This window comes from Myxocyprinus asiaticus, chromosome 6 (genome assembly GCF_019703515.2).
Source record: "Myxocyprinus asiaticus isolate MX2 ecotype Aquarium Trade chromosome 6, UBuf_Myxa_2, whole genome shotgun sequence".
Classification (NCBI taxonomy): Eukaryota; Metazoa; Chordata; class Actinopteri; order Cypriniformes; family Catostomidae; genus Myxocyprinus; species Myxocyprinus asiaticus.
Window position 1 is genome coordinate 17,100,099 of NC_059349.1, and position 27,733 is coordinate 17,127,831.

Consider the following 27,733-nt stretch of genomic DNA (forward strand, 5'->3'; position numbering starts at 1 on the left):
GGACTTTCTGATGGTGAATGGACAGGTTCTGCTCCCAAGCAATGCTCTACTGTACAAGCGAGTCATAAATACTGACTCGGGAAGTTTTTTATCCACAAAGTCAATAAAAAGGATCCCCATGTTGCCACTAAGAGATTAAAGCCAAGATTGATCTGAGGGATTTGGAGCTAAACTGTAAACAGCAATTTTGGAATAGCAAAAAAACAAAACAAAAAAAAAAACACCACTGTTCCAATTATTTTATTTGCAATAAATATTTAAATATAGCCTAACTGATCCTGGAAAGTACAAGCATGAAGAGTAAACACAGGCATCAAACATAATCTGACTGCTTGATCTGGCCATTTAGGCTACAGCCAGAGGAATGTGTGTCAAAGAGCATGAATGTTACAGTAGTGCCTCAAAGCCAATGCAAGAGTGAAATCCTCTACAAACAGGGTCAATTTTGATTTCATGTTGACTTGAAGCTGACGTGTGTATTTTTTTCAAAGTTAAAATACCTTCTCGCACCACATCTTTACATGCACTGTAGGGCTGTCCGAATTATGAAATTTGGCTGATGATTAATTGTCAAACAAATAATTATGATTCGAACAATTAATGGCCTGTTTTAGACTTTCACGATTACTTGTCATACTTCTTAAAGGAGCTGTAAGCGATTTTAGTCGTTCTGAAACTTCCACCAGACCAGCCGTTGAAATAGCCACACCCCCTCTTAACACAAACCTACTAGAGGCCGTTGTGTTATAGCAGACTGAGGGCAATGGGTTCCTCTGAGCATTTCACAGGAGCAGGACACCCTACCGTCACTAATACGAGTATATATGGGCTGCCCTGTGAATGCGCTCAATGATTGACAGGCAGAAAGTCTTCTGATTAAACAAACGATCTGACTGCGGCCCACGGACATGTTTTACCCTGCTGTTTACCGAGCCTAGGGCTGTTAAAGAGACAGGTGTAATATTGCATGTCACCTATTTCAGTGATATCTAACAGGTAATAGGGACATTATCTACACCTCATTTAATAAAAAAAATATATATAAATTATCCAGTGCGTGCTGAGTGACTCCAGCCAGGTCTCCTAAGCAACCAAATTGGCTCGGTTGCCGGGGGGGTAGAGTCACATGGGGTAACCTTCTCGTGGTTGCTATAATGTGGTTCGCTCTCGGTGGGGCACGTGGCGAGTTGTGCGTGGATGCTGCGGAGAATAGCACGAAGCCTCCAAACGTGCTATGTATCCGTGGTAATGCGCTCAACAAGCCACGTGATAAGATGTGTGGATTGACGGTCTCAGACGTGGAGGCAACTGAGATTCATCCTCTGCCACCAAGAGGACTTGGAGCGCATTGGGCATTCCAAATTGGGGAGAAAAAATAAAAATAAATAAATAATTAAAAAAATGTTTTACTTGCAGCATTTTTAAGGTGTATATATTCTTCATTTATTGATATTTAACTTGGAATCATGTCAAAAATAATAACTTTAAAAACTTGTGAATGAAAATAATATTTTAAATATCAAAATATTTCCAGGTACTTGAAATATCTGTCTCTTCTGGTCAAGTTAAGTTTTGGTCCATTTTACATTTAAATTTTTTTGGAACACAGCCAACCTGAATAGCTATTATACTATATTATATACAAGTATGCAATAGCAATATATTTCTCTCCTAAATTCTTCACTTTCACAAGTTATTTTAAGGCTCTCCGATTAAACCCACAAGCCCATATTTCGCATTAAGACAGACCTTTAAGATTCTGTTTCTTCATTCTATCATCTCCAAGCGGGCTCTTCTGTGTCACCGCATGTCAATTACACTGAGCATTTGTGATTACATGATCATTTAAATAAAGTGAAACCAGAGCGCTCTGCATTCACTATCAAAATCCTCATTTATATTTTCTCAGGAGTTTGGCACTAACCTCCACAGAGGTTCCTCTGCATCACAGTGCTTCAGAAGCGGTTCAGCTTCACCCGCTCTTCAAGCTGCTCTCGGTGCGGATGGAGATGTTCGGAGTTCAGTTGAGAGACACAAATGCGCCATTCATGGCCTTTATAAATTTGCTTAAAATTCCTTTATTTGGACAGTAAAATGTGATTGGTATTTGAAGTGATCAATAATCACGGTTATCTCAAATAACTGTGGTTAGATCAAATAACCACGATTAGACGATTATTTAATAAATCGCAACAGGACTAACATGCAGAGACAATTGCAAATAAGTCGCTCACAGGTTGATTTTTCTAGAAAAATATCAGAACATTCGAGCATTCCAACCAACCTGACAGAGCAACATTGGCTCATCCAATGGCGTGATTTCGGAGCGGTACCATCTGTTTCACGGGGAGACTTGTTTTAAAGTGTCATTTTTGCAATTCCATTTGGTGACGCTAGCGGCGCCAAAAATTACACACTTCAATTAGTTTGGATGAATGTCTAGAAACCTTCAGTTCTTTCTACTCAGGCGCCAATATGAACTGAAACCATTCAATACATTCAGTGAAAAATATTCTCGCCGACCACATCAGCCCACAATAATAGCCCAGAAGTCCAATTACAGCCTAATTTATGACTAATCCTACAAGATATTCTATTAATAGTAGTTGAGTGAATGAAGCCATACCTGGGGTTCCCCCGCAGAGCTGCATGGTGAAGCGCATTGAAGCCGTTATTGTTGGTAATGGTGACATCAGCACCTGCTTCCAGGAGCACAGACAGCATGTCATCCCTCTTCTTGCTGATGGCATCATGCAGAGGTGTGTCTCCCTCTGAGTCCTGCAGGGGGCAGCACTAAGTTACACCCTCTTTGCAAGTATAATGCAATGCTTCTAAATGCATAGCAGATTTATTCAAGTTGACTCACAGAAAAAAGGTAACTGGGGTGTTTCTATTTGCGAAGGGTATGACGTGATGTACTGCTACTACAGAATAGGCAGAAAATCTGCTAAAATATACAAATAATAATGTATGCTAATATATCCTGGATATCCATGGCAATGTTTAATCTGTTGGCATTTCTTTAGCTCTAGGAATGCAGCCTACCAATGGGTGCTGATTCATGGTAAAACTGCACAAGATTGTTCACTGCCTAATAGAGGGGAAAATGTCTCAAGTGCCACAGGGTGTCAATCACCTGGAAAAGCCCCTCTCTGTCATCTATGTCTAGTCAATATGAACGGCATATTTAACAATCCTTTGAAAACGGTGCTACCGGCATGAGAAAAGGTAGTTTTGCTGGTAGCTACAACTTTAAGACTGCAGTCAGATCAGAGAATGTAAGGCCCCATTTACACCTTGCAATTAACAAGCGTTTTCAGTGAAAGTCAGATAGGACTTGATCACATGAAATTACAGATATAATGCACCCAAGACACATTGTGATCAGTTCACTTAAAACCATATTTGGAGGTGGTCAAGGACTGGTTCTGACCACATTCATAAAAAGTGTAAAATCAAATGTGTTTTTGTTATCCGGATACAACTACATAAGTAATTATGTGATGTGGTTATGCTACAATCATCCATTCTTAAAGTGCTGTGTTGTGGGTTCTTGCCTTTTTCCTGTTAATTTAATTCTGCCATCACAATATGAAAAACACAACAGACACTGCTGTTTTGCAGTCTTGTCACCCAAACAATGAACAATATCACATTAATTATTTCATTGGAATAAATTCCTCAAATCCCTACTCATCTCTCATTTTCTAATCACTTTGTGGCTCGCGCAACACATGAAACCAGATTTAACTCACGTTTCAGATGAGAAGCATAGAAGAACTTAGGGTCGAACGAGAGGTAAACATTAAATTTGCTTCGACGACTCAATTTTTTGAACTAAATAAAATATATATATTTTTAATGAAGTAAAAACCCTGACTGTTAAAGTGATGGAAAGCATTTGAATTATCCATCAGTGTTTTTAAAATTAGCTAAAAGACTAAGAATTCTAAGTTACCACAGACTCTGATGTAATATGGAAGTAGCATTTTCCATTTTGCGGGGGTAACTTTGATCGGATCTATTTCCGATCACATTGGAGACGCATTTGACTGTAAGGTGTAAATGCAATCCAGCTAAAGAATATCCAGATACTATCTGGTTTTGAAACGCATGTTAACGCAAACTGTAAATAGGGCCTAAGAATATGGTCAAGAACTGAAGACTCTCTGGTCCTATTTACACCTTGCATTAACAAGCGTTTCATATCTGGATAGTATCTGGATATTCTTTAGCTGATTGCATTTACACTTTGCAGTCAAATGTGTCTCCACTGTGATCGGAAAGAGCTCCGATCAAAATTACAGCGCAAAATGGAAAACATTACTTACATATTACATTAGAGTCTATGGTACCTGAAAATTCTCTGTCTTTTAGAGGATTTTAAAAACACTGATGGATAATTCAAATGCTTTAACAGTCAGGGTTTTTCTTTACCATTTTTTGCCAACTAACAAAGCTACATTTCAGGTCACCAAAGCAAATTTAATGATATTCAGCGCTTTGTAATTGCCTCTCATCTGAAATGCGCGAAAGAAGACTGGTTTCACGTGAGTGTCCGTTATTAGAAAACAGGAGAGAGACGTGAGCGAATGGGGATTTGATGAAAGAGACGAGGTATTCCAAGTGCATTCCAATGCAAAAATTCATGGAATATTGTTCATTCTTTGGGTGACAAGATTGCAAGATGGTAGTGTCTGTTGTGTTCTTCACATTGCGATGGCTGAATTAACAGAAAAAGACAAGAACACACAACACAGCACTTTAACAACAGATGACTGTAGCATAACCTCATCACATAATTAATTACTGACATAGCTGTATCCGGATAATGAAAACGCATGTGCATTTACACCGTTAAATGTGGTCAGAATCTGTTTCTGACCACCACCGAATGTGGTTTTAGTGATCCGATCATGATCCGTTCACAATGCGACTTGGGTGGATTCACACCTGTCATTTAATGTGGTCAAGTGCAATCCGATAGTGATCCGATCACCAAAAATGCATGTTAATGCAAGGTGTAAATGGGGCTTCTGTGAATGTCAGTCATCCATGCAATATACAGGGTTCCCACACTTACTGGCACAATCAATTTCCATGACTTCATGTTGTGTGTGAATACTGGATAAGGGTTTTTAAAAAAGCTTTTATAAAGATTACACAATTTGCAGGTGATAAAATATTGTAAAGCATAACTATAAAAATGTATTCCTGACAGACCTGTCCATGACATGTAAGGATTTTATTAATTGACGTGATTTTTCCAGGCCTGGAAATCATAATTTTAACATTCCTAGATATCTCCAGGTTTTCCATGACCATGGGAATCCTGAATTTAAAATAGCTTCTATGAGTCGTATTTTATATAAAAATCAAGCCAATGCTATATTTCAATTAGAGACTGGTTGGTATTTGGCCATTTTGAGATCATTAGCCGATAACTGTGCCCAGTTGATCAATTTTCAAAAGTGGTCCTTCCGTTTAGTGTTCGTTCCAAATTCTACCAACAGCCTTGTCAGATGTATATTTTATGTTAAAATATTATGTAAAACAAACACATTTAATCATCTAATTGTATGCATATATGAACCAAGAGGTACTGAGACACCAGTGCCTAAAACACTGAGAGATTTTTCACCTGCAGGCTGGGGTGGCAGCCAAAGTCAAGTAATGTCTTCACCACCTGCAGGTGGCCTTTGTTGACAGCGATGTGCAGGGGTGTCTGTCTGCGCTTGTTTCTGGCATTCAGGTCAGCCCCACCTCGATGCAGCACCTCGATGACGGAGCCCTCATCCCCGAAGGATGCATGATGGACAGCTCGGTCTCCATCCTTATCCTGAAGGAGCCACACGTCAATCACTGACAGCATCTTCATTTAAACATGTCAAGAGTTTGAGTCCAGTATCTGACTTGAAAGCTTTTAGAAGTATGACTGGCCTAGAAAAGTAAAATGCTGAGGAATGTTTTTGGGGACGCGGCCATTACTGAAGCTACCGCCTTATAATGCAGATGTTAAAAGTGATTTGCAGCCATAAATTAGACTTTGCCTAATAATGTATTCAGTCCCCTGGCTGATGGTGGCAATAAGTCTAAACTGTTTTTCTGCAGTGAATCACAACATTTTATCATGAAACTAACGATAAAACAAACATCCTTTAAAACTAAGACATCTGTGAATTATAAGTAAAAGGATTCACTCACACAGGCAGTATATGAGAGTAAAAATGAGGGTAGAACCCCCATTGTGTTGTTATAAATGTCATGTTATTAGATGACTTTGAATCATTTTCCCTTAACACTGCATTTTTGATAAGACTAATTTTAAAATAAATAAAACTAAATACGATTTTCAACCACATTACACACCTGACCATTTTTCACCTTTACAGCCCTCTGCGATTTTGCTGTCAAACACAATTCGTAACAGACAACCAAACAAAAGCGATGAAATGATAATACAAATTTTTTTTTTTTAAATGTGATTTGTGGTGGAATGTAATCAAAGCTTACAGCATTCACAAAAGTGTGTATGATCTTCACCACAGCAACAGGCTCTTTTCTACCCCTGAAATACCATCAGATGCCAGGACATAAATATTCCTACTTGATTGAGAGCGGAGAACCCGTCATGTGGCTGGAATAACAATGCTAGCATTCCCAGCATCCAATTTTTTCCCTCTTTGCACATAATTAAACAGAAAATGCACTGACTGCATGCCAACATTGACTTGCCCTCATTATACAGCAAATGGTGAGTTCAGTTGACTCGTTTTGTCATTATGTCTCTTTGGTACCACAAGTCTTTTCTTTACAAACATTAAAGAACCTCTTTCGATTAACATTCATATTACAATAACACAAGGCTTAAACCTCCCCGAACAATACTACCTTGGATACAAACAGCTTTGAAATGTGGTGAAAAAATAAAGATTCTTCCCATATGAAAAAACATTTCACTTGTAGGAGGATACAAATTATGTGGAATTAATATTCTAGGGGCAGAGGGACCAGGTTTCTATTGAGTTTGGGAGAAGAGTGAGACTGGGGCAATAGAGGAAAATAAAGCTCTCAGTTAATTTCATTGGTTCGGTATATTGGTGCTTACAAGCACTCCATGGACTACAATGCTTCTTTCTGAAATTGATCCATTACATTCAACAAATATGCTTTTTTTTCTACAGAGCAAGGCTATAAATACAAGATACTAGCTAGTGTGTTAGGCCTGTTCAGACCAAATTTAAGACGAATTTGCGAGACGAACTGCTGAAGATAGGTCAATACAAAGAGACAAACTATTTCACCCCTGTACAGTAGGTGGTGCTGTTCTCCAAACATATTTATTCTGGTTTACTGCACAGACCTTTCAGCGTTTAGCGGTCAATGCATGAGATTAATTAAAAACTATTAAGGCATTTACCTACCTAATTTGGCATAATGGTTTCATTATGTACTTGGCATATTTTCTATGCATTTTGAGGAATCCCATGTCTTTTATGCATCTATTTTGCTACGAGTATATTTTAAGCGGACTTCCGAAATGCAATTCCCTTTTTTTAATGCCTGGATAATACAACACAAGGTACAGTGATATAAATACACATAGAATAATGTACATTAAGTAAAAAAAAATAGTATAAAATGTGATGCATCAGAACACTACAAAAAATTATATAAAATAAAAAATGTCTTTTTTTTTCATTTCTTTTTTTTATTGCAAATATTGCATATTTGTATTGAATTCAGGGTTTCTTGTACGTAAAAAGCAAAAGAGAACTGTTAGCTACATGTCCAATGCCGGTGTTTGTCAGTTGATTAGCGCTCTCTGCTGCTCTCTGTAAAAAAATTAATCTTCGGGTTGTTGACGGGCGATTTGTTGGACCTAGTGTGAATGGTGCCATTGGAATTCATTGTTCCTATTCAAAAGCTTGTTTGCAACTAAGATTCACATAGAAAATTTTGACTTTGTGTGAATAGGCTTTAATTCTGTAAGTTTAGCTATATTATATTTTTATGCTAAACTCTTTAAATGGCAGATGTCCTAAACATTTCACTCAATCCAAGTCACCTTGCCACTAGCAGCAGAAGTGAGACCTCTGTGTGGGTAAATCTCACAAAATATGTTCACCCCAAAAGATGAGAGAAAATAAATTTACAGAATACAGCAGGTTTTTAGGAACATTTAATAAAAATTAAGGACAGTACAATAAATACTGCCTTGATGTATAAATACTTTTTAATTTAAACAAACGATAATAATAATTATTATTATTTTGTATTAGTGTAAGGAAAAAGAGGTTTCTTTGGATTACAGTAATGAGGACTGAGGGAAAAATTGTTCTGAATTATCATAAAAAGAAATGTCCCACTGCAAAAAAACATATATATATATATATATTATTGATCCCAAAATAGGCTTCACTTTCATTCAGAAAAATGTCTTTTTCTATCTTTTGATTTTGGAGTGAATTATAACAACCATTGTCGTAAAGGCTTTGCAAGATTCACCCATGTGCTTCATGAGGTCTACTTACAAGCACTTCTGCTTGAGGGGACTGAACAACAAGTAACTGGATCTAAGTGGTTTAAGGTCAGCAGTCAATTGACAGAGTACTACAGTTTTCCCCCTTCTAAACACAATAAACTTCAGAAGAAACAACCAACGGTGAGCTGAAGTGGTTAAGGACCAGTATACAGGAAGAGATAATCATTGAGGCAGTACATACCTCAGCCTCCAGGTCTACATTATGTTTCAGCAGCAGTTTGAGGACGTCCACATGGCCATTCTGGCTGGCCGCCTGCATGGCAGTGTGTCCTGCGCACTGCCCATTCACCTGGAAACAAAAGACATGATTGATCGAGTGTCTGTGTATGTCTCTGATGAAATTTGTGTGACGTTGTGCTATATTTGTAATGTGTGTGAGCAGGATTATGAGAATACACAATTGTCTGTGTGTGATCTGCAGCAATGCGGTAAGTTAAACTAGTGTGCAAGGGCATGAATATTAATGCTGGAGCCCCTGGAGTATTTGCAGGACATGTCTTGTCCTGCTGAGCATATCATTTGGCCAGTCACCCAAGCCAATCTGACCTCTCTCTCTCCCCCTCCCTCTCTCTTTCTCCCTCATTCTCTCCCTCTCTCTCTCCTTTTAGCAATTACTTCAGTGAGGGGCTGCAGGGCACAGGGCCAGCCCTGACACCAACACAGAAAAGCCAAAAAACCTGAAAGTAAGTTTTTCATATAAAGAACATTTTGAGTGCATGAACAATAGAAAAGGGGGTCCTGAACAGGAGGACTGGCCTGACTACACAACAGCTGAGGGGTATTCTGACTTGCTCAGTTCATGGGTTCATCTAAAGCCATTTCTCCACCATCGGGCTGAACAATTACCATTGTTGAATCATGCCGTTCTGTAACAGTCAAGACTCGTTGACATGGTTATGAATTCTTTTTCCAGTGTGGTACTGCGAAATCAGAATAAGAATGGACTAATGGTACAAGTCACTTATCAAGAGTCACCAGGCCTGGGTATCTCAGCAATTAAAGATGCTGACTACCACACCTGGAATCGCAAGTTCGAATCCAGGGCATGCTGAATCCAGTCAGGCTTCCTAAGCAACCAATTGGCCCGGTTGCTAGGGTGGGTAAAGTCACGTTGGCTTAACCTCTCTGTGGTCTCTATAATGTGGTTCTCGTTCTCAGTGGGGCACATGGTGAGTTGTGGGTGGATGCCGCGGAGAATAGCATGAGCCTCCAGATGCGCAAGGTCTCTGTGGTAACGCGCTCAACAAGCTACGTGATAAGATGCGCGGACTGACTGTCTCAGACGCAAAAGGCAACTGAGATTCGTCCTCCGTCACCTGGATTGGGACGTGTCACTATGCCACCATGAGGACCTAGAGCGCACTGGGAATTGGGCATACCAAATTGGGGAGAAAAAAATAATAAAAATCTAAAAATCATGAGTAACCATGTCAGTAAAGCCATTCCACCAGAACAGTTCTCTGTACAGTTAGCTAACCGTGATGATAAAGCTAGACCGAAAAAGGTTTGTAAATGTACCGTACCGAACAGTGCTTAAGTGAAACTACTACTGGAATCTTTACTCCTGGGCCTGTGGTGGTAAAGCAGCTTTTAACATTCCATGATTCATCTATCATTAAAAAAAAATATTTAGCAGTAAAACTAACGAAAAATCGAACGCAGGGTTTGCACACTTTATGACTGATGAATTTCCATGGCTTGTCCAGTCATTCATGATTATTGGATACAAATTTTTTAATTGTACAGTTTGAACAGTTTGAACTGTAAAATTAACAGTGATGTTCATTCAGACTTTCAAATGAACAATGCTCTTCAACTCTTGGTTCTTCAAACCTCAAAACTATTTGGTGTAAAAAGGCGATTTTAAGAGTATGTACAGATGGTAGACAAAAGAGGAAGTAAAATGTTACTTGGACGTTGTATTTGTCAAACTGTTCAGTCTTATTTGAGACAGTGGCATTGAATACTTTCAGAGAGTTTAGGAGAGAGCAAGGGAAAGGTCATACACATAAGAGCAACCATTATTCTGAGTTTGCCTTTGATTCTAGTAAAACTATAGTAAAAAACTAAAGGTGCTGCAGTTCAAAGTGATCTTGCTACAAATTAGAAGCAATTCTGGGGTTTCAATGGTCGCAGGCAACAAGACACTAAAACTGATCATCAAAGCACTGACTGATAACACAAGTTTCTTAATTCTCACTTATTTACTGCACTTTCTAAATGTAATAATTAATCAAGAATTAGTCAAGAATTACCACATATTTGATCAGATTGAATAGGATGTTATGACAAGGCCAACACAGAATTTGCACTCGTCACATTTTTGCTGCTGATTGTAGGGGAAAAATGTTCAAATGTGTAAAATCTGTTCTTACTGGTAGCTGAAAGCACTACAAATGTAGCTACAACATTTAAGAAGCAAACATGCAATGGGTCAGGGATGTTTAGAACGTTGTCAATGAAGGACATTCAAATTCTGCATAAATATGCTGAGCTTTCTGTGGGTGCAAGTGTTGAATTTAACTAATGTTATAGTCATGACAGCTGTGGAACCTGTGGAATATGCAGAAAGATAAACAGAGTAAGAGCTAGTATCTGGCATGCACTTCGGCAGAGCTCTTACGTCTACATCTGGTCTCTTAAGAATGTCCTCCACTTTGGCCAAGTCGCCATTGGCCGCAGCCTTCACCAGCTCTTCATTAATGTCTCCAGACTCCTGGGTCTCAAAGAGCTTCTTGAGGAGCTGAGACAAGCGCTCTGCAGGCACAGAAGGACTCTCTGTCAATACTGCTATAGTGTCATACAGGGAACACGATAACCGATGGGAGAAAGTGCTACTTGTTTGACGACAAACACCACTGAAATATAAGTTATCTTGAGCCTCTAGCACAGAGATGCCCAAACCAGCGCCCGCGGGCCAAAGTTGGCCCATGATGACCTTTGATTTGGCCCACCTTGCCGTATATGACGAGGAAAAAAAACTAAAAAAATACTAATGTAGCTTTTCATTTAATTAATTTAGCAGATTGCAGTGTAAAGATTTTTTTATATAATGAAATCATAGAGGAGTAGAACCAGGGCAACTATAATACAAGTTTGCAAGGCCTGAAATCCAGTGCGGAATTGCGGGTATTGTGCACATTTTTAATAATTCCCGCAAGTTCCACGTTCATAATGCTGGAAATTCCCGCACACTTTTATTCACTTTTCAGTGCAGCTGCAAATAAGTAAACCAATAGATACAGATGAACAAATCAAATCAATAAACTTATGTATCGAACTGTAATTGCAGAAGGTACGCAAGTAAATTTGCACCTTCTCTCCCTTTCTCTCGCGTCAACAATGCTTGTGCAGCTGTCAGCAGCCCGTTTGAGCGCTTGTGGAATTTAGTATGAGCACGCGCAGCGAGGAAGTCATAAATAATGCAGCACATTTGCAAGAAAGGCAGAAATAGCAAATATGCGTTGTGTAATGTACCAGCTGCATGGTTAAGAGAGGCACTTAAACACCTTTTATATTTCTCATCTCCATATCTAGTTCCATCCAGGGTCGGAAATTAACGGAGGCTCTGGGCAAAAAAAACTAAAAAATAATTCCCCTGCAATCTGATATAGTTCCAAATACATACATCGCAATCTTCATTTGAATTTTCGCTGGACATTATTTGTTTCTTGCTCTCCGTTGTGCACATGTTGTCGTGTCAGTGGCAGATGCTCGCACCAAAAACGCGCACAGACGGCACTCCACTTCTCTCTCTGCGCATCAGTTCGGTGTCGTGCTCCCACGCTGAAATTACCAAATGCCACAATGTAGTTTATAATAATATTAACAAAAATCATATCTGGCTGTGTTAAATAGCCTTGATGTTAAATAAAACGTTATTAATGATACAATAATAATTTGACAGAACATTTGCCACTGTATGAATCATATCTCTGACTACTGTTCATTGTTAAATGTTTATTTTTGCATTGTTTTATTAAATTGGCATGAAGGAGTTGTTAAGTTTTTTTAAAAGCTCCTCATTCCAAATCTGGAGAAATGCTGCCATCTACTCCTGTGTGTCAGTGCATTAGTTTTGTAGGCTATGTTAATTTAACAGACAAAATATTTGGAAATATGTGAATGAGAAAACAAGTTGTTTCAGTAACAATGCACATTATGCAATGCAGAGATCATGCAATTTTGTAATTATTGAAACATCCCATTTTAAAATTGAATTGTTTAAATGAAAGTATTTGACATGAAAGAATGAGTAATTTTACAAGGCTAGAAAACAATTACATTTGTAAAGGTAACAAATGCTCCTTGTTGTAATGCACCGTTAAACTTCGGCCCACAGCCCTCAATCAAGCTTGATTTTTGGACCGTCATAGGAAAAAGTTTGGGCACCTCTCCTCTAGCAAATCAGTTAATATCACATTATTTTGAAATGTGATGATTTAGAAGGATGTGAAGGAACACTCATGTATGCATGTATGTGTGTGTAATACCTCCAGAGGCATTGGTAACAGCAGAGCCAGAAGGAGCCACTTTAGTAACAGCGGCTGGATTGTACGTCCAGGACGTCCCGCACACCTCGACTTTCAGGTCACTGTCAGAGTAGATCTGCTGCACTCGGCCCACCTTCCCAAGGGTCTGCATGGGAGAAAACACAGGCATCTGAGTGTGTGTCTGCCCTAAAACGAGATCTACTGCATTTAACCCACTTTTGTTTCCCTCCAAGGTCAGCAAGCAACAGCTAGAACACTACACAAGCTTGTGTGTGTGTTTTTGTGTCTGTGCACAGGTACAAACACTCCTCTGAGGGTACCATCTTAAGCACCGTGTAGGGAGAGAGAAGTGGTGGTCAGAGGAGAAAAATCAATAAGTGTTTGGCTTTTAAAACAGAGATTGGCTCATTTAAAATGAGAATACCCAAAGGCTCCTAAGCTTGCAGGACCATTTCTCATCTCTATTGCTCATAACTGAAGCTATTGGAATTCTGTTAAGCTTTGTTCATTGAGGAAAACAAAAGGGAGGTGTTCTAAGAAATAGAAACCAAGTGAGCTACTCTTAGCTTTTCATCCACTGCTGTAGGAGGCAGAGATGCTTGAAACTGCCTGTAGATAAAATAAAACAACTGTGCTAGTGGGTTGCCAATGGCAGCAATTTAATGGACATCAGCCTCTTAAACTCAGTCGCAGTGGGTCTTTATAGACAATTATGATGTCTCATCAATGCCTGGTTTTACTGGCCATTTTGTTTGTGGGCAAAATAGAGAGCAAAATTTAACACATTTAGAATAAGTAAACGTCTTTTTACTGGATTATGACCACTGGAGGTCACTCCTGCATATTGTAAAAAACAGAAATTGAAAGTGCCGTTTATTAGCTTCTGATTTCTTGGAGATGTATTGTAATTGGTCTCAGTGATTCGTATCCCAAAACAGTCTTTTTGTGAGTCAAAGCTTTGGGCTAGTGCTTAGTGTTCCAACACATTAGATTATGGTGCTCATATGGGTGACAAATTTGAATCTGGTTTACAACATTCCTGATTCCATTTTCACTCTCCTCAACGTTTCCTGTCCCCTCTCTACTCTGCCTTCTATAAAGAAGCAAAATGCCAAAAACAAAATGTGAAAATAAATTTAGTAACAAAACCACTGTTGTTATATAACTCCAAATTAAAATGTTATGACACATTTGAGTCAGACATGAGGAAAAAAAAGGGACATGAGGGAGATGGGATTGATCATTCATAGAAACCATGTTAAGTAATCATTAAGGATGAGGTAGGTGATGCTCACTGGCAGCATAGCTTCAGCCCACTCTCCATGACCTCTCTGGAGCAATTTGATGCGGTCGATGTCATAACAGATCTGGACCAGGTCTCCCACCATAAACTGTGAGCTGCCTCCTTCTGCACCAGCCGCCACATCTCCACTACGCACCACATTTGCCTTGGTGAGTACAGCCGGATTAAATGTCCACCTATAGTGCATAGTTACAACACAAAGTCAACATTCTGGACCACTGGTACAGTAGTAAATTAAGAGACTTCTGCATGACACTTAAACTAAAACAAGAATCAGCAAGTACATTAGTGGCCTTATCAATAATACAACTGAACTCATACAGAACTAAACAGACTTTTCAGAGGTGCTGTGTGGCTGACCTGTTTCCACTAGGGTACTGAACAACAATGTCATGGTCTTCATCAATGCCGCACACGGTGCCAGTGGTGGTGAGCGTTTCAAACATGCCATCAGTCCAGCCTCCGTGACCATGCTGCAGTGACTGAACAATCTCCAGATCTAGATCAATGTTGACTAAGTCTCCAATCTGCAGGCCTCCTGGGTTTCTGTTGCCATTCTGTTCACCTAGAAGAAACAGAGGAGGTACAGGGACAGAAGAGGAGGTACAGAGTGAGATTATCTAAAAAGCACTTCTTCAACAGAACTGCTTAGAATTGTTTTGGAATTGTTAGGTCTATGAACATATGCGTCAGCCAGACATCTTTGACCACTGCATCGTATTTCTATTTTTGCTGTTTTCTCAGCACCTCGTGTCATGAGTGTTGCTTTTCTCAAATCAAGGCGCATTAAAAGTTTCAAAATCACGTGTTCTGTGCTCTGTCTAGTGCTTTAAGAACCTGTCCTTTGTGTACAACCTCTAATTCCTTCTAAACTGAGTGTTGAGTGCTGTTGCAGTCCCAGAGTAAAAATCGTGGTGTATAAAATGTATGCAAATTGCTGTCTGACAAATTGGACCCCAAGGTACTAGTGAAAATGACGTCAATCACAAAATTAAAAAGGAGATGTCTTTTTGGCACATTTGTATATAGTTGTACTCGATTTCTATTTTTAAGTTTTAATGATATTTTTTTTATTACTCATAATGGGGGAAAAAAGAGAGCAGGACAAAATAGTTCAAAGCAAGGGGGCAAGTTACGTTGAAGGAAGTTTTACCAAGCATTAAGTCTTTGAGCTTTGTGAGACCATGCCTTAGGGTTTTAAGTATAAGTCATCTGAGTTTACCATTCTTGTATTGAATAGCTAAGATCAATTAAGGACTGGAGCCAGAACAGCCTTTATACAGGAATGTGTCACTTTAGCTCATGTTTGCACATCAGCCTCTCCACAGCATCTAGTGCTGACACCTAGTGGATGCCTCTTACAGAATTCACTTTATTAATATGGAAAAGATGACTTCACTTGGCCCATAGAGCTTAGATACACTTCTATAAAACATATCATGAAGATACTTGAGTGATACATTCAGACAATATTTGACATTTTACTACTTACCCAACACTGGACAATGGTCTCTGTAAAAAGCGCCACCTTTGGCATCTTGCACACATTTCAAATCAGACTAAAGAAAAGAGAAAGACAAATTATGTATGACACATTTGTTGAAAATGTCTTAAGTGCCTAAAAGTTATAAGCAACTAAAGTCTAAACATTGAAAGCCCTCTCTGTGATCCAGTCATCTGCTTTTCATGCTCTTTATTCAGATCTAATTAATAATTCCAGTGGCAGATGGCTGCGTATATCCGGAGGGTGTATTGCAAAAACAGACAAAAGTCACTGCCCAACCACAAAATGACTGGCTGAAATTCAGACATCGCTGAAAGTCTTACAGCCAATGAATAAGCAGCCTATCACTTGAATGGCCCAGGCACGCTTTCTACAAAATCACATCCCCTCCTCTCTTTTTCTTTGGTCTTTATGTTGAGTCACTCTCTCTTGTGAAGAGAGAGAAAGAGAACAGATTTCTTTTATCATGCAGATAGCTCATCCAGCTGTCCCTCACAATGGCTGCCCTGCACATGGCTCATATAAAAGAAGCCTGGTTCACTGGACGGTGAGTCTGTGTGTGGTGCAGTGTGTGGGTAGGGGGGTGGGTGGCAGCACAAAGGCCAGTTAACTGCAGTCTTTTGTGTGTGTGCATGTGTAGCAGTGGGGGTGGCTCACCATGCCCTCGAATCCCACTCGGTAGAGGTTCTTGGCCCCGTTGTCCCAGAGGACGTAGGCTGCGCTGTGGGGGCTGGCAGCACTCCAGTCCTGGATCTCCGTCACCTGAAACAGAGGATGGCGGTGAGGGAGAGGGAAGAGAAAGGGATACAGACAAGATATTGTGAGTTTTGAGTATGTGAAAATCGCAGAGAACTGTTAATCTTTGAAATTCAAAGGGTTCTGGAATTTAGTCATAACAGCAGCCTACAGCCTGCTTTTTTCAGCTAGAAAATAGAAGTTCAAGGACCAAGGGCATCCCAATAAAGATATTCTGCCCTGTGAAACTGTATAATTGCTTTGCAAAAACTTGCAATTAACATCTTAAATAATGGTCAGTTCCTTAAACAGGGCTTGAAATTGTAATTATGCATTAATTCAGAGCAGGAAACTAATTGCAATCCAGTCTTGTCTTAGACTTGTTCTATAAGATTGTCAGCTTGAAAAAACAGCCCGAAAACTTTTCTATAGGTTTAGTTGAGTTTAATTATCTAGTGCAAAACAGGCTGTGATTTCATCTATGATGATGTACCAAATGCAATTTCATCCATATACTTTAACAAGTACAGAAACATCAGATTAACATGTAAATATACCTCACCTAAACTTCCTGTTAACTCTTTGCTTTTGTAATGTTTTTGGAATAGTTCACCCAAAAATTAAATGTCATAACTGACAAAACCCTATGTAATCCAAAACCATAAATCAAAAACTATGTTCATGTGAAAACTTGACATGTTGTTTTAGCACTAAACCAGCAACTGTGAACAAGCTACTCTCATTGCACTCATGAAAGCACAATGGACGTCAATATTTTAACTGAAATTTTGGGTTGTTTCTCACCAAAACTAATAGTATGCCTTCAAGAATTACTTTCAGCATACTTTGGGGTCATTTTTTTAAGCTTTAAGGTGAGGCACTTTCCACAGCCATTTTATCAGGGAAAAAAAGGTTTGGAATGACACAAGAGCGAGTAAATTATGACAGAATCTTCATTTTTGTGCGAACTACTGCTTTAAATTAGAATCTAATGGAGGCCTTTAATCACAAAGCAAAAACTGCAAAAAAGAAGTAGGTCTTTGCACTTATATTCAGAGTGAACGTTTTCAGCACCACAGACACCATTCAACATGCCAATCTGAGAGGCAGAAATGCTGCTCTAATTACAAATAGTGGATTTAACAGTCAAATATCAAGTAGACTCTCTCATAGAAGGAAGTGTGTCTGAAAGCACTCTTTAAAGGCATTTAAACACACTTAACTGAAGTGGCTTATAATATCTGATTTCCCAAAGGCCACGCAAATGGCTGACTAGCACAATATCGTTCAGCATAACTTATGGTTCAAACTGTGTCATGAAATATCTGCTTTGAACTGATTCAACTGGAAATTGGCCTTTTGGTAGTTTTGATGGCTGTTAATACACTAATCCTAAATCCTACTACAGCCAATGGTGCTATTGGGGGTTGGTTGGGATGCACAAACAGTGCCACAGAATGACAGTGCTTGCATGATCGAGAAAATCAAACAGATGAATTACTTACAGTTGTCTCAGAATATTAATTTGTGAATAGAGAAAGTTAAAATACATCACCTTAATCAATCAATCATTTAAAAGTTGTTTTTCTCTGAATTCCCCCCCCCCTTTAATAAGGATGCTAAACAACTATGATCCATGTCAGCCAGCATGATTTGTGAATGTTCTATAGATGAAGTTACTGTTTACAAACAAACGCTCCGCCCCACCCTTTCCGGGTTCTTTTGGTAGCCCAGAAAAGAACTGCTGTCTATGGGCGCTTCGCTCAAATTGTGCTGAAACTGCCCAAAAGTGCTGTTTGTGGGGTTGAAACACCCCATTTCCCACAGATTACTGGAGATAAGTGCTTCTTTAAATTTCCACCAGATCATTGCATCAGAAAAAAATTCAGGATTTTACATCAATGATATTTCACGGGTCACCGTCATTGTCACATCAGCTCTATTAGACACAACTGACCCGCAGCAGCTGTTGGTGGACATGACATTTTTGTAACAAAGAAATCACGCAAACGGCTGTTTTTAATTTCTAAAGTGCTGTCACTTTGACAGATATGAGGTCAAATATGATCTAACAATGATGTTATCTGAACAAGACCACCATATAAGATATAACAGGAGGAACAGACCCCGTCTCCACCACAGCAGCACATGGACTACTGTTTGTGAAAGGATAAGTGAATAAAAATAATGTAATTCTGCTAAAATTATGTCTTTGCAATCATTTTGAATGCAGTGAATAATATTATGTTTTGATATGGAATATGATCATATTGAAGTAAAAATATTATTATTTATTGTATGTGGGTTAATAATTTAAGCAGTTAAGACACATATTGTATGTCTGATGGTAGTTTTCATTTCTAACGCCAGGTTCACACATTTCCTCCGTGAGCGGGGCGGTCGAGTTGGACGTTCACATTGGCCGCGTCTTTTCCGTGAGATACAGCAGCGCCTCTGCGCAGGAAATAAAGTTATCTATGCGGTCCTACGCCAAATGTTTTCTTTAATACGGTCGTAATAATCTGAGGTTATTGCTGCTTCAAGGACAACAGCGGGCAGTTACGTGCACTTCATCTTTATCAGCACACTTGGTTGTGACAGGTGTACAGTATGGACACAACATTACCCAATATACACAGAATGGCGAAAGGTCTGGCAGTTTATTAACTATTTATTTTATTGAGTTTACTTGCATGCAGACATATAAAATGTAGTGTACTATAGGTTTGGTTTGAATAATTTTGATTTGCCTTTGTGTCTTTTCAATAATCTTTTGATTATTTTAGTGTTGTACTGCACACAGTGCCACTGAGCTCAGCGTGAGCCGCACAGCAAAAATAGGCCAATGCCGAAAATATCCTTCACTGCTGCGCCTAGGACGTGTCACTTCACGACTCTCGCTTGCAGTGGAAACAGAGTAATCTGTTAATATGGGCGCCGAAATGAAAACACACCGCTCACGGAGGATTTGTGAACCCGGCGTAAGTACCTAAATTCTTAGGCTTTATAAGCGTGTTAAATGTGTGAGGATGTGTATTCATCAATCTGTTACATGTCCGGCAAAATCATACAGGCTCACTGAACCAAGTTTAAACTCATTTTGCCGATAATTCAGAAAAGAACCCACATAATTTCTTCGCTGTAAACCATAAATATTCCTTTATAATAACTTTTATTAACATTAACAGACATTACATTCTACAAAGCTTAAAAGATTATTAAAACTGCAGTGCTGCCCATTTCCACCATTGAAATCTGCTGCTCAAAAGAACCCGGAAGCACGGTTTCCTGCGGTGTGACGTTAGATTAATTTCATATTAAATTTCATAAAAATCTATACGGCATCATGATTGCTTTAATGTTAATAAAAATCTGACCTTTTGTATAAAAGGTGTTAATGTAGTTAATAACACAAATTTGCTTATTTGATTAGTGACCTAGAAATTGTGTGGAATCTTAAATATTTCAAATTCATTTTATGTAATAAAATATTCAAAATCCGAATCAGACTTTTGAACCGCACTGTATGTTTGTTCAGTTTATAACCACATAAAACATGATGATTTGAACTCTGAACATTCCTTTAAAATGAATAAACATTTATATTATGATTATGATCATAAATGACAATTGAATGTTTATGATAAAGGATAATATAAAGAGGAAGACTGGCACGCATGTGTGAGGGACTTCCTATAAATAAACTGCTAGCTCCTCTCTCTGTGTACCCCTTTATGTGCTGAACCCTGCACTATAGGAATATTACTTTTTAAAGGTTTTTTTGTCACTAAGCAACCCTTGCATCTAGTCTAAAAAAATTGCTTTACATTCTCAACAGTTATTTAGCAATGAGTATGAAGACTGCACCTCAGCGAACATGCAGGAGCATAACACGTCACAGACAAAGTACTGGACAGATAGATCTTCCCTCATCTAATAAGAGATGCCGCAAGCATTCCAGAACATGTTGAAGCATTACCTTCCCTCTTCTGCCATTCCCTCCATCTTGGTCCTCCCACTGCCAGTCCACTCCCCGCACCACCCGTCCTCCTGCAAAGATGCCTCGGGCGGTGATCTTCTTTGACTTGCGACGTGATTCCAAAAGTACTCTGCGCAAACACATAGGAGTGTGTTACTCAATGCAAATAGAAATCAATGAAAGTGGAGAAATGAATGCTTAGAAATCCCAGAACATATGAATTATATAAACAAAATGGTAAGTGAAGGCGAATTGTTTTTTAAAATCACTGAACTAACATATTAAGAGCCAGAGGTGAAGAATAACTTCCTCCAATGTACCATCTCACAAACAGCTAATTTAAGGCTTTATAGTTCAACTTAATTCACATTTTACCTTTGAGGTCTCATGAAATTGCACCTGGAATAAAAAGCTCTGGGAAACTTCTATTCCTCTTAATGTTTTGGTTTCTCCACTAGTTTGCTTCTATCCCATCTGGAGGCTGCCCTATACAGAAGCACAGCAGCCAGGTTGCCAGATGGTTGTATATGACCCTTCAGCTTTACTGACATGTGTTTACTTCTCTTCCATAACAACAAAAAGCTTTCTCAAAACAAAAATGCCAACCAAAAAGTGAATTTAGGTTCTGCATTCACCGTTTGAAATTACTGATCAACTTCTCTGGAAAATCTTAATCTAAAACAAGAGACTTAATGACAAACAAACAAAAAAATTAACTTAGGGAAAAATAATTGGAATGAATTGATTGTTTTTGCACATAAAATATCGGTATTAAGGTTATATGTGCCCTAAAGGCATATGGTTAGCAGCTGGAAACCACGACTTGAAACAGCAGCTGCCAAAAGAAACACCCAGTAATATCTTCACAGAAGAGTCTCTTCACTGTCTTTGTCTGTAGTACTGCAGTAAGCATTCTCAATAGGGAAAGGGAGTCACACTTATTTAAAAGGGGACCAGCTGTTGAGATGACCTATTGTTTCTTTGAACTCTTGTTGAGGGCAGTTATGGATGGCTGCCACGAGAGACGTCTCAACTGCTAGATTTCTTAATAGCCTTACCATATGGAGACAGTGAAAGAGACATTACTCATGCCAGGAAAAAAGGAAATGGATGGCAACTCTAGAAACAAAATAGCCATTCCATTTTTTATATTTCATATGAAAAAGTTTAGTAGGATAGCACAGAGTTATTCTAACTTTATTAGGACTTTTTATAAACAATCAATGTCTGCTTGTATTTGGTAATATATTTTGGACACCCATAAACTAACCACAGATCATACCAACAGAAATAGCCACAAACACATTCAGAAATGGAACATGTTTCTTGTTTCATGATCATGGCAGACATGCAACCTAGTTTTATAGATTATCGATACGATAATCAACAAATAAAAAACAAATTATGCGTTTTCCGTTTGAATTTTTCTGGATTCCATGTTAAATGTTTTAATGTTATGATCAAATGGTTTTTAATCAAATTGATACATACAGCTTTAATCAAATAAAAATAATAATTATTGTTTGTTTAGTTTTTTTACAAACCAAAAAAATCTTATTTTTGGTAAATTAAAATGCTGCACAACATAGCTAACTTCATAGTATTAATGAAAACATTAATGGAAAAAAAAATCTGATTACCTGTGGCACAAGGCTGCTATGGCTGAATCACATGCTGATAAACACTTGCATTTGTGATATTGCTTACAGATAATAATAATAATAATATTAAAACCACCATTTAATAGTATAGAATTGTTATGATTAGTATTATTGCTACTTTTTGAATATTACATTTTTGTACTGTAGTTATATTTTTCTGTCTTCAATTTCACGCATCCAGTTGAATAGAGCTTTCATTTAAGCGGGACTTTTATTTTGACAGTTCTTACTGTTTTTACGGGTTAGTTATATCAAGCTTCCCATTAATGCTGGGATAATCCCGCCACGACTCTCGAGCTGAAATCTCCGAGCTGCACTCGATGAGTTAATTTAGGTGTTAACAACCATTTATACTCTAAACACACTGCGTGAAAATTAAGCACCAGTAGTGTGTGCGCATGCATGCGTGTGTGAAGCAGATGACAGAGCAGAGCGGCACCTCTTGTTCATTCTGTAGCGTGCAGCGTATGTGACTGTTCATTATTTAATTAAATTACATTCTTTTGCTGTTTAATAAATCACACTTGGCCATATCCAGAGGTTTTTTATTTTGTCATTGATTTCATTTCAAAACTGTCACATCTCATATCATTTTGCTAATGACAGCATATTGTAATATGGTACCGAAATTAGCAACAAGATGATATACCGTTTTAATTTTTTTGGTATCGCGATACTTCATTAGAACCGGTAAATTGCGCAAACCTAGTGCATGTTATCACACCTAACTGAACTCAGAGCACATCTGTCACTCAGGGCACCAGATAGAGATTTTGCGAGTATGGAGCACAGAACCACTCTGAAACGTATTCAAGAAAGCACTACACACTACAGACAAAACAGCCGTGCACATAGGTGCAGCACAGTGGGCAGAGCGTTGAGACTATTTATTAATTTAATTAAACCGCAGCCTTCGCGGTTTGAAAATCGCACTGGGTCATATCGTGATTTCAATTTTATTTTGGTTAATCGTTCAGCTCTAATTAAATGGTAAATGGTTCATTAATAATATAAATGTTAAAGTCGGCATGAATCTGAAATTGCGACCAACTTCCGTATTGTGATGTATTTTCGAGTGAAATGGCTTATCGAAAAAGAAAAACATTTAGGGTGGGGACTTGACTGTATCCATCGGTTGTTGATTGGATTGTAAAACATGGGCGGTGCATACCAGATTGGAGGCAGATCTGAATGCGAGTTTGCAGGAGACACAGACACAAACACAAACCCCTTCAATCGTGCTGCTCGAGTCTTGAGTCTTCACTTAAGACGAGGCTGTAGCCATTGAGAAATGAGCAAGTAAAAGATCACAATTTTTCAACGATTTGAATCAAAATACACTAAATACTATAAAGGTTAAGAAAAAACACTTATGCTGTACATCCCAAGATATCTGCATTTAAAAATATGAATAAACTCCAAAGGCATCCGAGTTGCATTGTATCAAAAATGATCTCAGGTTGTATTCATTAGTGATCACTCAGCAATTCATGCGTGAAATGTCTCAAACACAACCGCAAATTCACCATTATTCCTCCTCCTTGGAAATGTAAATTCATGCCAGCTGGCCCATAACCAAGGAAGTTTGGGGTAAGGAACGGGAGTTTGACGCCACGTTTGTTTACAAGACTCTTGAGGGGCGGGGTTAAAACTGACTTAAGAGTCAGTCATATCTCCAGAAGAGCAAGTTATGACATTTTGATTAAAAATTGCGCGATAATTTATTTTTTTAATAAAACAGCAAATATGCATGGATGAAGCATTCACAATAAGGCAAGTAACATGCATTATTACAACAAACAGGATCCAATTTTGATTTCATGCCGACTTTAAAAGAATCTTCCTGGTTCAAGACAAGTTAAGCTCTATCGACAGCATTTGTGGCATAGGGTTTCATTTATAAAAACAAAAACAATTATTTTAAAAAAGCAAAAACTGCAGTTACAGCAAGGCACTTACAATGGAAGTGCATGGGGGCCAGTCCATAAATGCTAAAATGCACACCGTTTCAATAGTATAGCTACAAGATGTAAACATCATATGCATTTGCATGAATTTAGTGTGATAAAAATGCTTACTAATCATACCTGTGTAAACTGATATCCAATATTACAATTTCGTTGCCATGAGAAAGAAACCCTGTTATCCCAGTATTAAATATAGCTTTATACAGATAAGGTTAATAAATGGTTTTATCACACTAAAATCATGTTAACACATAATGTTTGTCTTGTGGCTATACTTTTGAAACAACGTGCATTTCATTGTTTGTGGATTGGCCCCATTTACTTCCATTTGTTAGTAAATGCCTTACTGCAACCAAGATTTTTGCTTGTTTTTTCATAAACAAGGGACGAGGCGAGATTATTTTCTGTTGTAAACAACATTATGCCACAAATGCTGTTGATTGAGCTTAACCCAAAACATTCCTTTAAGATCGATGTAACTTTGACCTAAAGGAGTATATAGACTTAATCCTAAGTGTAAACTGTGTTTACACAAGTCTCGCACATTGATGTACACACCATGGTGACCAATGACTCTGAAGAGTGGCCTACCTGTCGCCTAGCAACAACAGTCCATAACTGTAGAAGATGCTGCATGTTGGGTATAATAAACTGTCCAAAGAAGCTACCTCATCCACAGAAGGAATAATATCCAGGAGTCAGGACCACAGTGAGGAAAGCCACACTCACCTCTCACTGCCAGGTGTGGTGATGCGGTAGAACCTGTGGCGCAGGTGATGTTTGTCACCATGGTAACAGGTGGTACAGAGGTCATAGTTGGTGCACTCTGCGCATTTCCATCGGATCCCGATGATGGGCTGCTGCCGACAGGTGTCACACATGGTGCCATCGTGCTTGATCCCTGTTACATTGCAATTACATATGTTAGTGTCCTCCGCCTGTTTCATTTAAACTTCAGTTTGGGTTTCTAAACTGGTATGACAGTAAAAGCCAATGGGTAGCGAACACTTTAATTAACAATATAATGCTTAAGTCAGCAGGTCATGCGTATTCATATATAAATACACATCAAACAAAGTTTTATGATATTTGAATGCATATTAATGATATTTTAAACGTTGCATAATGCAACAATGCTTGTTCAAAATAATACAAGCTATTACAACGTGTTTGCTTTTAACGTGTATTCTAAAACAATGAAATTGCTGATCAGGTGACTGATGCACTGGATTAATACTGCATCAGTTTAAACAGTCTCACCTGTGGGCGCACTGTCTAATATCCTCACGTCATACGCTCCGGAGCAGCGATAATTGGCGGCGGTGCCGTTATCCCACACCACAACCACCTCTTCCGGACTCTCAAAACTCCTCACGGTGCCGACGTGCCCCTCTCCTCCGTCCTGTTTACCCCATTTCCAGTCAGGCCCCCGGATAACTCGAGCACCCACTCCTTCCATCATGACCCTGTTATTCCTACCGGTGGTCATTTAAGAGCAAATACCGCGATGAAGATGAATTTAGCTAGCCGTTGAGCCAGCTCGCATACGTAAGATTTGAAATTCAATGATTCGCCCCGTTTACAGCGGGGTCAGTGGCTGGTAAGGATAGGATAACTTAGCGATAAGGACACGAAAATTGTGACCTAGCTTGTTTAATACAGAAAATGAGTAGTCTGTAAATAAACAAACGATAGACTTTCAACAGTGAACTATTCAAAACCGTCTGAGAGCTGTTCAAGCTACAATAATAAGCGAGTTGTTAATTTGGCAAAACAAGAGTACATTTCAGTCCGTTAGCTGAAGCTAATTAGCTAGTCTGGGCTAACAGACTATAGCTATCCTTCCTGAAGTTGAGAGTAGTAACCAGACTTTGCCAAAACAGCCGCAAAGTCTTTCAGTTCAGAAAAAGCAACCGTCGTTTTAATCGTGAAATTTAAAAAAACAAAAGAAAAATGGCCCGCGATATTAACAGTGCAGTCGCGAGACGCTCAACAGATGGTCCAACTTCGCGTGGCACGACTGCGAATATCTGCGCGAGATAAGCGCTTGGACAGAATCAGCGCTGCTCCCAATGCATGCAATCCAATGGATATAAACCAGCAGCGTCCCCAGTTTATACCGAATGAAAACAGAATTCCTGAAAATGGTAGTGGATCAACTTATCGCAGTTCCTCACGCCCGAAACAATCACACGCTCACGTCTGTAAACAGCAGCCACATCGCCTTGGATGAAGAGACCTTTGTTGGTGTTTTCCCAACTATTCCAACAACAGACCTTGAGATTTCCTCGCCGCCGAAAAGGATCCTGTGGATATTTCTTTCAGGCAATTTTAAAATCAATCTTAATGCTTTAAACGTCTAAGAGAATCGCTGAAAATGCGTTCTTGTGGGATGTTTCATTGGGCGCAACTCAAGATGAACGCGTCGCCATTATTGTCAATCAGAGCTCGAGCCAGCGGAGGTGGGACTGTTTGGCATCCAGCAGTTCCCGTCGTGTAAAATGACGTCACGATAGGATTTAAAGTGAGCAGACACAAAATAATCCGTGAGATCTAGCGGTATGAAAGTGTTTCGTAAATGGATTCCTCTCATCATTTGACAATATCAAATATTTGATATTTATATCTGCGGATAATTCAAGCAAAATATTTTAGAATCATGCAATGTTTAACATGATTTTTTTTTAAAATAACAATTAGAGTAAACAATCTATGCCACATCCTGAAAAGAAAACCACTGTGCTAGAATCTTAAATCAACTGAAATTCAAAGCTATATTTTTTTTATACAGAGATGCATATCCAAGATACTTTTGCATTCTTGATTAGATGAAAAACGGTTGTTTCAAATCTGTATAACCCTATTTCATCTGCACTGCCATTACAATTAGGGCTGGCCCCGACCAAATATTTTCCTAGTCGACTAGTAGGAGTTCATTTAAGCCATTAGTCGACTAGTCGCACGTTTATGATACACAGACACGCGCTTGAAGAAACACACTTTATTATATTATTAAGAACAGATGACAGAAAAGCCATCTATGCGCATGTATGGCGCGCTGTTTGTACAGGAGGCTTGCAGTCTCATGGAACACGAGCATGTAAAAGGTTCTCACTCTTTCTTTGTTTCTGTCTTCCGATTGTTTTTTTGTTTGTTTGTTTTTGCAAGAACAGTGTCATCTATGAGTGCTGCAAATGACCTCAGTTCAGTTCACTTTATTTCCACAGAGCAGTTAATTGTGACCACAACTCTGCAGTCTATACATCTGTGTTTAAAACATAAAATAATACTGTAAAAGATGAGGCGAGAAGCAGTTTTCCTTCTTAAGGTGAGGCTTTATTTTTCCCTCTTCGCCACACCACTTTACAGTTTTCCTTTAAGCACTAAGCTAAACACTATCACACACTGCTTTCACAAATAAACTTTCACTACTAAAAATCCTTGCTCTGGCTCGGCTCTGTCATGTCCAGTCTCTCTCCCCGACTAAGTGCTGTGTCGCTCTATTTATGCCGCTCTCCCCGTGCTCACTGAAATTAGAGACAGGTG

At 38.8% G+C, this 27,733-nt stretch overlaps 1 protein-coding gene across 5 annotated transcripts in view; it reads right to left on the minus strand.

Moving 5' to 3' along the window:
* LOC127442006 (E3 ubiquitin-protein ligase mib1-like) overlaps positions 1-26,641 on the minus strand; it is a 71,642-nt gene extending 45,001 nt beyond the window's left edge. For 3 of the 5 annotated variants that reach the window (XM_051699642.1, XM_051699641.1, XM_051699639.1), the window contains exons 1-12: positions 25,448-26,641; positions 24,917-25,088; positions 20,560-20,689; positions 16,503-16,607; positions 15,834-15,900; positions 14,702-14,906; positions 14,334-14,517; positions 13,039-13,183; positions 11,169-11,302; positions 8,727-8,834; positions 5,642-5,872; positions 2,627-2,778 (exon numbers count right to left, since the gene is read on the minus strand). In XM_051699642.1, coding sequence (XP_051555602.1) covers positions 2,627-2,778; positions 5,642-5,872; positions 8,727-8,834; positions 11,169-11,302; positions 13,039-13,183; positions 14,334-14,517; positions 14,702-14,906; positions 15,834-15,900; positions 16,503-16,607; positions 20,560-20,689; positions 24,917-25,088; positions 25,448-25,676 — 1,862 coding nt within the window. In that variant the 5' untranslated portion in view covers positions 25,677-26,641. The remainder of the gene's footprint in view (positions 1-2,626; positions 2,779-5,641; positions 5,873-8,726; positions 8,835-11,168; positions 11,303-13,038; positions 13,184-14,333; positions 14,518-14,701; positions 14,907-15,833; positions 15,901-16,502; positions 16,608-20,559; positions 20,690-24,916; positions 25,089-25,447) is intronic. The other 2 variants (XM_051699643.1, XM_051699640.1) reach the window with 1 other exon arrangement.
* Between the last annotated feature and the right edge of the window lie 1,092 nt (positions 26,642-27,733).